The 16,181-nt window shown below is 40.0% G+C and overlaps 1 protein-coding gene across 12 annotated transcripts in view; it reads right to left on the minus strand.

Annotated features, from left to right (window-relative positions):
- NUP93 (nucleoporin 93) overlaps window positions 1-16,181 on the minus strand; it is a 78,557-nt gene that overhangs the window by 10,038 nt on the left and 52,338 nt on the right. For all 12 annotated transcript variants that reach the window (XM_056500771.1, XM_056500765.1, XM_056500767.1 and 9 more), the window contains 11 exons: window positions 11,981-12,055; window positions 9,759-9,848; window positions 8,284-8,423; window positions 6,117-6,249; window positions 4,979-5,136; window positions 3,367-3,532; window positions 2,510-2,603; window positions 1,227-1,418; window positions 874-1,000; window positions 692-764; window positions 328-372 (listed from right to left, as the gene is read on the minus strand). In XM_056500771.1, coding sequence (XP_056356746.1) covers window positions 328-372; window positions 692-764; window positions 874-1,000; window positions 1,227-1,418; window positions 2,510-2,603; window positions 3,367-3,532; window positions 4,979-5,136; window positions 6,117-6,249; window positions 8,284-8,423; window positions 9,759-9,848; window positions 11,981-12,055 — 1,293 coding nt within the window. The remainder of the gene's footprint in view (window positions 1-327; window positions 373-691; window positions 765-873; window positions 1,001-1,226; window positions 1,419-2,509; window positions 2,604-3,366; window positions 3,533-4,978; window positions 5,137-6,116; window positions 6,250-8,283; window positions 8,424-9,758; window positions 9,849-11,980; window positions 12,056-16,181) is intronic.

A 16,181-nucleotide genomic window follows, 5' to 3' on the forward strand; every position in this document is an offset into this window, starting at 1 on the left:
ACACTCACACACCCACTTAAACTAAACTCCATTTCCTACTGGGAAGACAAAATTCTGACCTCTCTAAAGTTACCTGATGCCATTTGCTTCCTCAGTTACACCAGCTGTCTAGAGGAACATAGCTTGGCCCTGCAGTTCCTGACCTGCCTTTTGTTAGAGCAGGTCACATATTATTCTGTAAAAGGATCTGATACTGGGAGAACTTGTATTCAAACACAGTAATAAATTAGCTAGTGAAAAACAAAGAGAACCAAAATAGCCTCATGACTATTTTGGAAATCATACACAGGTTGTACTTTTAATGTAAAATTTAACTTGTGAACTCACCTTCCTACTACCATCCTTTTCCAGCTTTCCAAGAATCATATCAAACTATATCCACATAGATGTAAAGTAAGAAAAAAAAAGGAAACAAAAATAGAGATATTAATTGCACTATATTTCATAACTTATTTATTAAGTACAAAAACACAGTCATGGAAGGAAAAAAGTGACCAATGTAAAAAGTATTTGTAACTAAATAACAGGAAAAAAAGACATGATTGTCTTAAACATAAAACCATTGCCTTAACACTTTCTATCATCTGGGTCTGCATCAGGCAGAAAGAATAAACTACTCCAAGACTGTCCTGACTAATAAAGATTTTAATGAAGAAATGAATTTCAGTTTAACTGAGGAAGGCAAACGCACCTCTCTGCTTTCAATTACTATTTCACTAACGCAACGCAGGAACATGTTCTCTCCTTGGCTGTCCTTCTCGTTCCTGCAAAAGACAGAGGGAGGAAGGTACTCCTGTTTCTGAGACTTCCCAGGTAAGAATAACAAAGCAGTAATAACTAGGAGAATATCTAAAGACATGTATTAGCTCCTACCTGAGAAAGTAGAAGTACTGCAGAGCTTCCCTTGGATCTGTTGATTCAAACTTACGGGTATAAAGCATCAGAAGCCGCACAAAATTTAAACGTCTGACACCAGGAGGGTCACCAGCTTCATGGCTTACTGCAATGTCAGAAACAGCACTGTCAGAGAATCTAATGCCAGTAAAATGCTGATCTTCATCTCAAATTAGTCAGAACCATGACCCAGAGCTCTAACGCAACTATAACAATTAACTTTTTGAGATTGCTCTGATAAATCTTTGACCAATCACACAGATCTGCAGTTTCTAGAGGGTACTCTGAGGGCTAAGAAAATATTCCTTTATTGTAAAGTAAATAGGACTTACATAGCTGTGCACTCTGCCCAGATGCCTTCAGGAGCAATTTTAACTCAAACAGGACCAAAGCAACATGAACAGCGTGACAACGCAAGCGCTCTGTCCGGAAAAGAAAAGCAATTGCAGCTTCAAACTGTGCTGTCAAGAACAACACTTGGAAGTAGAGGAAAGGTGGCTGGTTCACTGCAAAATGTGATTCACCTGAAAAAAAAAAAAAAAAAAAAAAAAAAAAAAAAAAAAAAAAAAATCACAACACATTTTCACATAATTTTCATGATTTTGCAATCAGAGATGACTGACAGTGGATGCGTCCTGTCAGAGTGCATCATTACTGTTTATTAAGTGTCAGTCAAAATAAACACAGTAAACAAAACTGAATTCCTAATCACATATCAGTGGCTCATCTACAACTGTGCCACTGCAGATTTATCATGAAGGATCACAGCATAAAGACATATTCTATTCAAAAAATGAAACAGAATAAACAGTTCCTGAGAAAAGTTCCTTTGCTCTTTTCAGACAATAAACCATCAACTCTGATCAACTGTGACAGATTCTCTAAAGACCACAACTTTTTGTCTCCATTTACAGTTATGCCAAGTGGTACAAATAATGTTAAAAACCTGGATTTTCCTACTCAGTGACACCAACAGGAGCTTATTATATTTCTTTTCCACACATTTTTGTCTGAGTGTGAGTGATACTACAAACTAGAAGGCTGTGGAGAATCAAATCTAGTATGTTTTGGACAGTTCCAAATGACTTATTTTTGATTGACTGGGAGACAAGTTACAGGAAAATGTGTTCTGTGGATGTTCTTAAAACCTTCTCAAGTGGAAGGAACTGTGACTTGGGTCCCCAGAAACTTGCTTTAAATACTAACTTAAGGGAAAAGATGAACACCAGATGCACACAGAGGAAAAGCTTGGAAATACATGCCTATATTAATTAGGTAGTGACTGCTTTTCTGTTCTGTATTCCCAAAGCTGGAAGTTCTGCTAAAGGACTTTTGCATATTTATGGTGAAAGAAAGCAACCCACAATTAATGGATAAAGGACAGCAGCAGTGTTGCTCACAAAGAGTATTAACTCTCTGGATTGCTGGGAAAACATGGGACTCATTTATCACGTCTTACTGAAGTCTGCTGTGACTCCAGGGAAGCAGGCTGCCCATGGACACCCTGAAGATGCCTGTCACTAGTGGAGAGCTGCAGGGTTTCTGTGCAGTCTGGGGTTTATGTAATAACAAAAAGGCAGAGCCACAAGTAAAACACCACTCTGTAGTTTCTCACCATAGTCTTCCAGCAGCTGCTTCTGGAACTGTGATAGCGTTAGCCGGTCCTGTGGGGCGCTCATGCCACCATCATCAAAACACACTTGGTTCAGCTAAAAAACACATCCAGAAAAGATAAGCACAGATTATTTCCCCTTGCACAAGCAGTGCACTTAGAAGATATTCATTCCATCTGAGCCCCTCCTAGGATTTTACCACCTGACTAGAAACTGCATCTAGTCACAATATCAACTCCATCCACTGCTGGGAAGCAAAGATCTCTAATGCAGCAACAGCTGAAATCCATGCAGACATAACCCCAGGGTTCTGTTGCCATCCATGCCAGCAAACTCTGATGCTGGGACTCAGATTGCTCCCAAGCAGCACTTTTTGCCACAAACACAATATTAACAAATATGTCACTCTATCACCCTTTTTCTGATAAAGGGGAGAAACAGGTACCAACCAGTATCTATCATGCTCTCACCAAAACTGTAAGGACTTCAGAGACATGGACAGCATTGTCTTAGGTCAATTCACTCTGACATTTCAGACATCCACCCAGGAAGGAGAATTCAAAGAATCCTCACTGTAGCAAGCTAATACTACTTGTAAAAACAGCTGACAAAGATCAGTGTCAAATGAAGAACATGACACTTCCAAAGACAAACCCAAACTAACACTGATAGCACAAAGAGTAGCAGAACAACCCTAGGATTCAGGTTCCCAGCCCTACATTATCTTCAAGGTCAGGTCACATGCATGACTTTGATGCAAAACACCAGGTCTAGAAGTAGGAAGGGCAGCAGAGCACTGGAGAAATGTAGTACCATTTAGATCTGTTCTTACAAAAATAAAAACCAACACCAGACTTACTTTTAGCCAAAGATAATCTTCTGTTTTATCAGCAACTTCACTCTGGTTGTCTGTAATGTCACAACGGCCAATAATACAATAAACAGCCCTTTTGTAGGGGTCAGTGTTATTTCTCAGAGCTCGTCTGTAATGGAGACGCAGTTTATTTTCTGTGGCAGGAGACAGTCTAAGGAAAAGAAAAGATTGAAGGAAAAGACATGAAACCCATTTTCCCTGTATGAGGAAACCTGGATACAAATCAATGTAAATAGGTGCATATTCACAACAAATGCATAATGACAGTAAGCACTGGTCAATATTTCTTGCACTTCCTGTAGGTAAAAATATCTGTAGGTTAAAATTTTGCACGCATGAATTTAAACACATAATTAAAGTCATGGAGGATCATCTTCAAATGCTCACTGCAGGGAAAGAAACCACATCTGACAATCTCTTTAGGGGTACATTAATACTGTGGCAGATGAGCTACTTTCATCTGGCTCTGCTATTGCATAATTTCAGAAAAAGAGTGTTCACAACATCTTTGGAAGTCTTTGTGCTAGTAACTAACAAGTGAGTAGGTCATTGTATCATAAGGTCTTTTAGGAGAGACACTTATATCATTATTAACTGTCAATGTTCTTTGTCATTCTTTTTTTCTTGCAACTTCTTGTTGGGAATTTTACAGAATTTAATCAATAAAGTGCTCTCTTAGACTGACACACTGTTTGTCAAATCTGTAGGCAGAGCACTTTTTCATAGCTGTGATAAAAACAAAACAGTGACGGTACTTTCAACTAGCTTTCTGCAACAACCTTGATATAATGAACACTTATAGATACTCTCTACAAAACAGGTTGATTTATAGCATACCATACTTGGTAAATGGCACTTAGATTTTTATCCTTTCATTTTATTTTGTTGTTAGTTATTTTTTATTGGTTTGTTTGTTGGCTTTTTGGTTGTTTTTTTTTAAAAATTCACTGCAAGTGGAAAGATGGAAAAGAAAACCACTGTGGAGTTCAGAGTACACCTTAGGCATCCAATAACTCAACCACTTTGCAACCACATCAGCAGCAGCAGTTTGGCCAATGGCTTCTGTCCAGTGCTGGACAGCAAAAACTGGAAGAGGATAATGAACAAAAGAAACACATGAGAGCGAGGCCTCTAGCAAACACTACTTTTCCTGTGTAGCATTCTTATGAAAACTTTTTATGTAGCAAAAAGTGTTTGCCAAAGGAAATTCATCTAAAATAAGCAACTGGGGAAATAAAAAAATACAGAACTCAAGACAGCAGATGAAATCTCATCTATTGTATGCCATATCCCACTCTTACACTGGGTTTATCCTTCTGTAAAAAAGTACAGCTACATCACATTGTATTATTTTTGAAATGCAAATTTTTGAATGTTTTCAAACAACTCTTTCTCTGTTGAGGTTTCTCAACTTCAAAGCCACAAATTAAAATATGCAAACTTCTACATGTAATTTAGTAGGTAATACAAACACATCAGGCAGCCATCATCACCAGAAGAGACCCGAGCTCTCTGTATTTCTACCAAGCCACTGATAATTTCATTACTCCACAGCAATTCCCACCCCTCACAAAGATCCTTCCTAGCTGCCCATTACCTTCTGTCCTTACTGTGCATGTACTCCTGGAACCAGGTTTTGAACTCTCCCAGCTGGTGCTGTGCCCGTTTCACCACGTGCATGGCTGCAGTCAGATCTCCGCAGCGCATGCAGTAGTAAATCAGTGCCCACACAGGATGGCCCTCCACCTCACCATCCTGAAAAGAAAGCAGGACATGCTTAATTTTTTCTTAAAAGCAACATATTTGAATGATTTTTCTTTATCCTTTGCCTCATTCATTCTTTCTGCCCTTAAACTCATACTCATATTGGTAAAAAAATTCTGTTTGTTACAGAAACCAGAGGTCATGAGGGTTAAGTCCTGGCAAAGCTCTGCACATCTCAGCAGTGAAAGGTGTGATTCTCTTCTGGTTGCCCAGATTTCAATACTGAGGGAGGTTCTGAGAATCCCAGAATTAGCATGTGATATCCTCCCCACCCAGGAGGATGGATTAGGCCACCGAGGAATTAAAAATGAAACAGAAAGATATGAAACTGATGGCTGCTCTCAGCAGATAAGGAAGAGACAGCTAGACTTAGCTGTATGCTATCCAATGTTATAATTTATTATTTCTTCATTTAAGTTTAATTTTTCAACCCAGAATGCCTATCTGATAGTTTTGAAGATGCACAGCTATGCACTTTCTACTACATGCAGGTAAGAAGGGTTTTATCCAGATTCCTAAATAAAAGGCCCAGACTTAAAGTCAAACGAATTCATTACATATTTGGTGATAGTTTCATGATCTTACAATAAATATAAAAAAAGAGAAAAAGCAAAACAGGGAGATTAAGTTACTACTTTTTTGAACCATCATAATGACTTTAATTCTTGCCTGTTGATTTTTAAGATGACACCATAAGACAGCATAACCAGAAGACACCATAATTTCTAGAATTTAGAACTCAAGCTACTGAGCACCCACCATGCTTTGGTACTAGGTCTGAACTCAAGAGTAATTTTGTCTGCCATCTCCCATTTTCCCAGTGAAAAATTCCAGGTAATGAGTAAGAGCCTGCTGCCCTAAAAGCAGCTGAAACAATAGAAAAGCCACTGGAGGCTGTCCTGGTTCCCCCTCGGTGGTGGGTGAACAGATCTGTGTTATTTTTGCTCGGTGGCTGACAGTGCTGGCCATACCTGCAGACCAGGGACAGACGCTGGGAGTTTGATGTTCAGGAAGCTGCGGACCAGCTGGTAGGTGCCTGGGACTCCACCCAGCTGAGCCTGGTGCAAGTTTCCAAAGACTGTCACAAAAGTGTAATTTTTGTAACTGAAAGACAACACAAGCAAAACAAACATGAACAGACCGAGACACACCTGCCACAAAAATATCCAGTGCCTTTCAGATCTGACAGAATTAACAATTTAAAGCAAATTAACTCGATGTTCAAACATTATCATTGCAACAAAATGAGGCAAAAATTTTGGTCAGTTTAGCAAGATCCTCACATTTAGCAGTCTCAGAAAACACCATGTTTGGAGTCTGTGGTTGACTGCTCTAGGTTTAACTCTCAATTATGAAGTTCCTCTTATTAGATTCTTGTAGTACAAAGTTAAGCTCAAATATATAACTGGCAAGAAAGCCTTTCCACTCTAATACTTTAACTCTCAATATTATAACGAAAGAACAGTTAAATACCACAGATGTGTTGTTTGTCTCTCCTCCCTGTCCAATGGAAAAATATTAGCCTTAGGACTATGGACTTATCAGGAGAAAATCCCAGAGAAAAAAGGAATTTAGAAAAATACAACTGATAAAGGCAGCTTTAAGAAAATATTTTAAAATAACTCATCAAAACATTTAATCAAGGCAGATCAACTTAACATATACTCATGTTTAGAAGTAATAGCCTCAAAAATTTGTACACTGAAGGAAAACCTAAGTAAGCAGCAACAATAAATGACATTAAGTGCTTTTTCTTTCTCTGTAGCACGTTAGACTTGTGCACCATCAGAAATCTGAAAGCTGTATGAACAGGTATCAGAGTGTCTTGGTAACTAGAATTATGGCTGAGGCAAGCACATGCTCCTCAGGGCTTAGGATCACAGTTCCAAAGGCACTAATGTATGAACAGCTATGAGTGGCATTATGTCTCTTCCATATATGAAGGGCTGGTGAGGCATGAAAACACTCTAGTATTAGCCAATTCCCACCAGTGAAGAAAAGCTATGAAGCAAGGCACAGGGTTTGGGCAAGGTTTTAATTAAAAAAACAAACAAAAAAACAAGCCTGAGACGCCTAATCTCCACAGTTGGGAGCATTGGGGAAGCACTACATGTAACTAATTCCTAACTTCAGTTAGCAGTTAATGGCACTGCTAAAATGTAGCAAGTTAGATACTTGGCAAATCAGGTTAAGAGTGACTGGCTCATCGTATTCTGCTGAGACAGAGGAACTGGAAACAGAAGATCCTTCCCATGTGTCAGCTCCTCCGTGCACAGGCAGCCACCACCACCCCAGGTGACACCGAGTGCTGATGGGATGTGACAACCAACTGTCAGGGCCAAGAAGAGGCTGTGCCAGAAGGTGGAAGCATCTCTTCCCACAGTGCTGTGTCAGTGCAGTGCTTTCCCTGCCCCAATGCAATCTGTGTCATCCCTAAAATGCCCACATACTACTCTGCAGTTACTGCTTGCATGGGCTGGAAGAGCCTGCTGGCATCACATTGCACCCACTAGAAAAGAAACACTGCAATACCCACATGTGCAGTGAAGGGGCATTAGGCTTAGGGCAGCTTCACAGCCTGCAGTTCTCTGAGAACTCTACTGGTCAAGGAGCTTAGGCTCTCATGGGTACTTGCTTATATACATAGCAAACCACTTTCTACAGCCTGAAAATCACTTCTACATGTCTCAACTTCAGCTTTCTCACATTTTCCAAAAACTTTTCAGTGTAGAAACAGCAAATCAGAACTTGACTCAGTGCACCAGGTTCGTTCCCATGCTGCTGACAGCAACCAGCAATCAGAAAGGGAGCTTATAGAAAAGAGGATATTCTTTTGCAGAAGAGAAATAGATAATTTTCCTCAATCTTCACATATTACCATACATATACAGAATATTTATAAGCAACATAAAAGAAAGAGTAAAAGTCTTTGCATCTTCTAAACAACCTCCCCATGGATTCAAGGCCTTTTAAACTAGAACACTGTTAAACTACAACAGTTTTTTATTTAAGTGTCTGCTTTAAGACCTGCACAATAAAAAAGACAGGCAAGAGAAATGTCCATGAGCAGCATGAGGTAGCTGACTCTTTAATTATTATTAGGGAACTCTCAATCTGTACTCAGAGCACCCATCCCACCTTTCCTCCAGGTAGTGCAGGGCGTGCTTGACGAACTCCATGCGCACCTCCATGTTGGTCCGGACTTTCAGGGCATCGCTGGCAGGAACCAGGGTGACGTCGGTCATTTGTTTCACCATGGCCCACATCTCAGAGATGTTCTATAAAACAGTCATTCTGTGCCTCAGTAATTAGTACAGAGATGAACAAGCAACACTGTTTTGAGCTACATGGTATTTTGATGCTTAAGAACACAAGAGCAATTCATGTCAGTTTAGATTTGTAATGGAAATACTGGACACAGTCATGAAAGGAAGCTACTTCTGTCCCACAGAATTCAAGTTTCACAGGCTTTTTTGCATAATTCTTGTGCAAGAAAATGGCTATTAAATGTTTTACCTGCAATTGTTCCCAGAAATTGACAACTATTTCCAAAACTAGGCCGGGTACTTGGTACTCTGTCTCTTGCTCAATTCTAGTTCACACTTCCCACTCAATATATACCACAACATCATCAGCTTTCCATGTAAGCAATGGCTCTGGCTGCTGCTGGAAAACTGTGCAATCAGCTGTGATAAGAAGCATCAGGAGGACACTGATCACTTGGACAAAGGCTCAGTTATAAATAAAGGCTGAAAACCATCCAGATATGCTTATTCACTAGGACAAGAGGGTATCAGTGTTTACAGGACTAGGGCATCCCTGCTGAAATGGCAAAATACTGAGAACTAACAGCACTGCTCACTTGGGCAAGGGCAGCTCTTTGATCTCAGTGCTTCAAAGCAGCAAGAACACTGAAACTCCCCATTCTGTCCCTTGCAAAACAAACAGAGCTGTTCAGTCTGAAGATGCACATCTGTAATTCAGATCCAATTGAAGGGTTTGCCCCTCAGCTTCTGAGCAGTTTTTTGCTCTCCCCATTTGCACAGTTTTTTCATAGCTTGACCCTGCAGCAGTATTATCCTCCAGGCATTTCTCCAAAGTTTGTGCATTTGTTTTCTTTTTTTGGGTAGATCAAGGCAACACAATTAAAGGAATAAAAAAAAGGAAAGTAGGCAGATCATTGATTTAAAGTCAATCCTAGGAGTTTTATGCTTTGTTATGAGAGCCTATTTCAGCTCTAGCAGAGTCTGACTGAAGACCCTTTACCCCAACTAAATACCTTCAAATGACATTAAGAGACCACATTTTGTAAACCAAACACAACAGAATCTATTCAAAATAAAAAGCAATTTTTCCCTCAACAGCTTATCACTCATGATGGGACACCAGGTTCATTTCTTCCTTGCTGTGTTAAGAAATTTTCACCATGACCAGCTTCATCACAGGTGGGCTCTGCTGTACTGGAGAAAATTCTGGTATTGCCTCTGTTTTCTGTGGAGCCATGCAATTTTTTTTGGCAACATCAGTATTTTTCCCCCCTAAGTCAGCAGGCTGTTAATCACAGCCTGAAAACAGCTTAAATACATTTCCTTATGTTAACTTACTGGCAGTACCTTATCATCCAGGCCTGCAGTAGCAGCACAAAGGTCCACCAGGTTAGGCTGCAGATGTCCATTCACTATCTTCTCATTATAAATATAAATCTAAAACATAATTAAAGTAAGCATGTTTATCAATACATATTACGCTCCATTCCATCCCAAGCCACAGCAGCAAAATCTAAATCAGGCTTCAAAAACAGTGTTCCCAGCAAGTCCTTCTGCTTCACTCCCACATCAGCCACTTCCAACTCAATGGCAGAGGACTGGGCATCAGCATCACCCAAGCCTGCACATCACCTCAAAGCCCCAGGCCTGCCCGAAGGCTGGCAGCAGCCCAGCTGTTCAGGGGTTCTGCATGGCAGAGCACTGCACTGAATACCCTGTTAGACTAATTGCAGCTAATTGCTGGAGGACAAAGATTCAGAAGTGACCTGACAAATGGATGGCTGTGATACTCCCCTGCATGGCAGCCTCCTACCTGCTGATGTGAAAGAAACCGGATTTTGCTGGTTTGTGGCAGTATTCAGGGAAATATGAGACAGGGCAATGAACAGAAATCTGACCCTTCAGAGCCTGCCCTTAAACATATATATACACCTTCCCTGTTTTAACTCCTGATCTTAACTGAGCTTCACCTGCTGTTGTTTATTCTACTCTCAGTCCAAAGACCTTCCACTATGTCCAAAAATAATAATTCTCAATACTAGAAAGGCAATGTCATTGTACTTTAACTCCATTTGGCATGCAGCACGACTACAACACACCCAGGGTGCAGACAAGATGTAGAGCTCAGGACTGCAAACAGAATGCAGCATCAGTGAAATTGTGTCCGTGGATGTCACTCTGCTCCTGTGAGACAGTCTGAACTATCCACCAAGAACAATTAATCACTTCAATGTAATTAAAACACATTTCACGGCTGCTGATAAATGGAAGCAGCATGGATCTCCAGCTCTCCTGCCTGACCTCCAGGTCTCCCAACTCCCCACTGAAGCTACAGGAGCCCCACACAGATTGCTGACACTGGGTTATTCTTGAACTGTAGCAGGCTGACATAAGGACAGCTCAGCCAGTCCAGCTTCTCTGGAGCCCTTGTTGGGAGCATGCAGTGACTGCATCAAGTGTTTGGGTAGCAGAAGCCTGGCCACAAACACTACATTTCCAGGGCACATTGCAATAGTGTGTGCACAGCCTGTGACCCTGACAAGGGCCCACCAGCCACAGTGACTCCACAGCTACCCCAGAGCCAGGACTGCTAGAGAGACTGGGCTTCCCATACCCAAAAACCAGCACGGAGTAACACTGATGGCTTCAAAGCACAGACAATTATACTTTAAAGAATACCTTTACTGTGGGCATATTACAGTAGATATGAACTAAATTAACAAACTAGTAACAGCCACGAAATCAAACATATACTTTATCAGCACAACCTTTTGCTGTTAGTTTCCTCCCATTTACCACAACTGAATGCAGATGTAGGAAAACAGATGCACAAGCTGCCTCAGCACAGACTGAGCCAAAGCACACAATAACAGTAATTGTGTGCAAATTAGGCAACACTTTGTCTACATTGTTTCACATATTCCATTTTGAAAAATCAAGTCCTTTTCTTTCGTTTTGTTCTCAACAGTGCTGGTAAACAGATAATCTCAAATAACAACAGTAACAAATTGGTTATGTAAAGGTTTATCAGTTTTCCCTGAAAATTTTCTGAGGGAGTCTAATGCTATCAGGCATATTAATTCATAGCTGATGCACTAAAGCTTCTCATAAGCAATGTCATTAAAATAGGATATAATTCAACAAACATCAGGATTAACACTTCACCATATTTTTTCCTACACAATACACAAGAAAAATGATCTTCCACATATGAAAATAAAGGGAATATAAAGCCTTCATTTGTAAACAATTACACACTGACACAAATCCTAAAAATTACTGCTTTTGAAAACTTAGAAGAATTTCAGTTTACTTTACAAGCGTAAATGCTTTCAACAGTCATATATGATGCTCAGAATATTTTTTTGACAAAAAATATCCTATAGCAAACAGGCAAGTATACTTCTAAAAGCATCAAGATTTATATGTTTGTCAATAGCATTTTATCTCTAGACAGATATTTTAATGTTTTACCTACCATATCTTCTTTTACACTAAGCTCCAATCTTTACTTTCCCTGTCTCTCCATGCAGAACAGTGTTCAATGAAGTTTTTTCACTTCCACTCACCTGACGAGCATATGCCATCTCCACACTGTCCAAAGAGCTGCGACCTGGAGGACCCACCTCACCAACATAGCTGGGCTGTTCAATGAGAAGCATATAGGAAGGTATGAAGTACAGAATTACCACAATGCATTTACCAATACATCTGGTCCTAAAGAACGGCAGCAAAACCGTGCTCCTGACAGAACTAAGAACAGGGTTTTGAATAATTTACAGAGAAAAATGCAGTCTCACTGCAACACCCCATTATCTTCCCAACACAGCTTAAACTTTCTAAAGTGACAGAAATCCTCCTTATCCAGTGCACAAACCAACCATTAGCTGTCTAGAATTAGGACATCAGTGTCTCTTGGTAGCACCTTATAATTTTAATTCTTTGCTTTTGTTTCTTGAAAGGTTGCTTCTTGTCAGTGTCACGCTGTGAGGCATCTGCTCTGAACCTCCATCACAGCAAGGACAGAGAATTCAATGGACAAGCTCTGGCAGATCTGATACTCCAGTTTTGTCCCAGTACCGTGATATAGACATAAAATAGGACTGCTGCATTCAACTGTGTGCTGGAAAGTGCCCCACTGCTGGTCTGCTGCAAAAGAAAGTATGCTGGCAACATCGTGACCTGAAAAAAATAGTCTTTTTACCCACAGAGACTATGCCAAGGTTGAGATATTTTGAGTATAGAGCAGGGAAAGTCAGCCAATGGAATCATGGTATACAAAATTTATACTCTTATAAAACTCATAATACAACATGCCATAATAGTATAATGCTGCATAAAGAGATTTTTAAGTATTCACTACATGGCACAGGTATGTTCCCAGTACAGCAACCACTGGACATAGATGTTCAATACATCTATGGAAAGAATACTCCCAATTTTCTCTGCGACATACTGTTTTCTAAAGAAAGTAATTCTCCATTTCAGCAAAAGCATTGCAAGTCTTGAGTTTGAAAAATAAAGTACAATCATTTTAGAGACAGATCCCTTTGAGGTAAACAGTCCTTTAATATCAGCTGCTTCAGAAGCCATGCTGGTCTGAAGATCAAAGCAAGACAAGCTCAGTACAGAATTATAATATTTATTATGAAACCAACTGACATAGCTGGGGCAAGCAAAAAGGAACAGACAAGCTTTCAGCAAAGCAAAGTTTTCAGGCTTGTTACCATATAACTCATGGCCATGGATATTCATCTAAACTGGAATCAGTAATTTTTTCCGAGAAAGGGCAGGTACATCTGCAGAGTTTAAAAATTAAGCTTTTTACCATCAAAGTCAGTTACAACTGGCTGCACATCCTCATTAGCAGTTACAGTGCAATACTTAGCTGTTACCTAAGCAATACTGTCAAACAGCTTTACTGCTTCTCACACTGGTTACCCAGAATGTTAGTACTTTACAGTGCAGACAGGATCACCTCCAAGGATTGCTTAAGGACATGCTCTAATCTTGCCTGGAAGAGTTCACTTAAATGTGACTAATTTGCTGCCTATGCAAACAACATAAAGCCCAAATGCAATAAGAAAATCATTGTTTTCACTTCCAGTTTAATCAGCTTTAGAGTTCAGCTTTGCTGACACCTGTCAGACTGCAGCACAGCAGAAGCAACGTTCCTGCCACGACCCGGCTTGTGCAGATTTCAGGAAGAGATCCAGAAATGGATAGCTTTTGTCCAGATGGTGCTATCATTCAGTTTCTTGTTTCAAATGAGGATGGAATACCAGCAGTCTTCAAAAGAATCTGACTTTTTTTGGGAACTGTATCCCAACTTCAAAATGAAATAATACAAACATATGAACTTCCAGACATGCTACTGATCAGTAACTGAATATTCTCTCAGTCATTCCCAAATAAATTTTATTTTGGTATTAGTTTAACCTGGAATATCTTCTACGTGTAAGCCCTTTCTTATACTCATGAGCATATGTCCTTTCAAAGACTACTACTACTCACTGTCCCAGTCCAAGAGTTTTGATCAGTAAAGTGTTCACAAGTTAGTATTTAAAAACAACAACAACAAAAAAGTTACATAATTGCCATGGCCAAGAAACTGTTCTGCATTGGCTAGAAATTTATACATGAAGATATGAGCACTCACCTCTATTAAGAAATTATAAGAGCTTTATGATATCTGTGGTTACAGCTTTCTGCACAGCATACAACACTTGATTATAGAATAAAAAAAATACTCAGCAGTGTTCTTCCCTAATATAATGAAATATAAACGTATGAAAGTACCAAGGATGAACCTGGGCAATCCTTGAAAATGGTTGAAATTAGTTTATTTCTGAATTAATTGCTCACTAATAATGCTATTTAAATAATGTTCAGCCTGATTACAAAATCAGGCAGGTGCATTTAGACTTAGGCTTTATAAAAATGTCTTACAAAAAACCCAAAAGCAATTTCACTTTTTCTTTCTGAAACTGAACTTACATGAATAATATTCTTCACAGTCCCTCTTAGTGAGTACTGATATTCAGAAGCATCTGCATTTTTCTTTCGGTGCCAAATCATCTGACACAAATTCCTTTAAACCCACCTAAAACCCAACAAATTCTTTGTTCTAAAGAACAAAGAAGCTGTTAAAGCAGGTTTCCTGGGAAACAGACACCATGGCAGAAACAGCGCTCTGCAGCCTTTCCCTGTGCCGAGCCAGATAAAATGCAGAGTTATTTAAAGTAATGCTAAATTATGGACGTTGTCATTAATTACCGATGAGGTTTCATCTCCTAAAGCAAGTGAAGACACAGTGGCTTAGTGTCACTTTCAGCCAGTGCCCAAGCACCAGGCACACAGGGACTGGGGCTTTGTTTTGTCAATCTGTTCCTTTTTCTGCTCTGCGGCACCAAAGAGCACCCACGTGGCTGCCACTCCAGAGTGGTGGGTTCAAACCAACTCAGGTAAGAATCTGAATTCAAAAGTGCCCACCTGAAACTAAAAAATAACTGCTCTGGGGTTGGGTTTTCCTTTCCTTTCTCCAATTTTAGCTTCGCTCTTAATTATGCATTAAGAAACACTGCTTAACTACCTGCCACAGTTGAGAACTGCCATACTGAAATTAAATTTTTAAATTCAACTGACTTGGCACTTCAGGAAAAAATAATAAATCAGGAAGTCTAGAATTTGTTCTAATTTTCTTATACTTTTCTTTCCTATGGAAAAAGAGCCATGGAAGCAAGCCTTATTTCCTATTTTTCCCATCTCATGCACGCATTCTGGCTTCAGCTTTGAATTATTAAACTACAAGAAAGTACTAGCTCACTGAACTATCTCACGGCTATGCTAAAAGGAAAGTTCAAAAGCAAAACTAAAGCAGTGAGTCAGCATGGGAAAGGCCACTTCCACTACTCCCCCTGAACTGCAGAAATGGATTGTGCAGGTAATCCTTCCCAGGAAAAATGGACACCCCCTACAAACTATGGGGGGAAAGTGAGGAGGCGGGAGGATATCCCTTACTGGCAAATCAGGGCTTCACAAGTCTCAAGCAAGAAAAAGATAATGAAAGATGTATTCAAAACAGCAGCTAGGAGCTTATGAAAAGAATCGCGTTTCAGGTCAGGTTTGAAGTTTAACTGGACCAGCAAAAGGAAAAGCAGAAAAGTGGGGAATGCACAAAGGATTGCACAAATTTAAGTGCACACACACAGATCTTGCTGTATCTCTAGTCTGACACTGCTTAAATGGCTTGTGCTGTTTTTCTCAACCACCTTTGCTTTTCCCTGCCCTGAATTTTGTTCTGTCCAAAACAATATTCAGAACTGCAGTATTTATTCTGAATATTATCCATTTCTCAAAGCTGCATCTCAGCTGCACTGCCATCACACTTTTGTATTTTAAATTTACTTAGCTAAAAGATGCTGCTTTCAAATGAGTCCTCCTTCATTTGCACTCAGCCAAGCATTCAGCCTCACTTGCACACCAAACCCTGTGCATGTAAAGATGCATTATTCATCACCCTCATATGCATATGCACATTCCTTAGCAGAAGTCTGGGCAGACATTTTGTCAACACTCCAAATGGCTTGGCCAGTAGATACAGTGAATATCTAGGCAAGAGACCAAGCTGAAGAAACCCCATCAAAACACACTGTGGTGGAGTGGAAAGCATCTTGCAGTGCTTGGGATTTAAGGGGTGTGAAGATACAGAGGGGCAGAACAGAAACCAAGAGGTGCCTGTGTCTCTATCACTGCAGGAGCACGCTGCTT

This window comes from Oenanthe melanoleuca, chromosome 11 (assembly GCF_029582105.1).
Source record: "Oenanthe melanoleuca isolate GR-GAL-2019-014 chromosome 11, OMel1.0, whole genome shotgun sequence".
NCBI lineage: Eukaryota > Metazoa > Chordata > Aves > Passeriformes > Muscicapidae > Oenanthe > Oenanthe melanoleuca.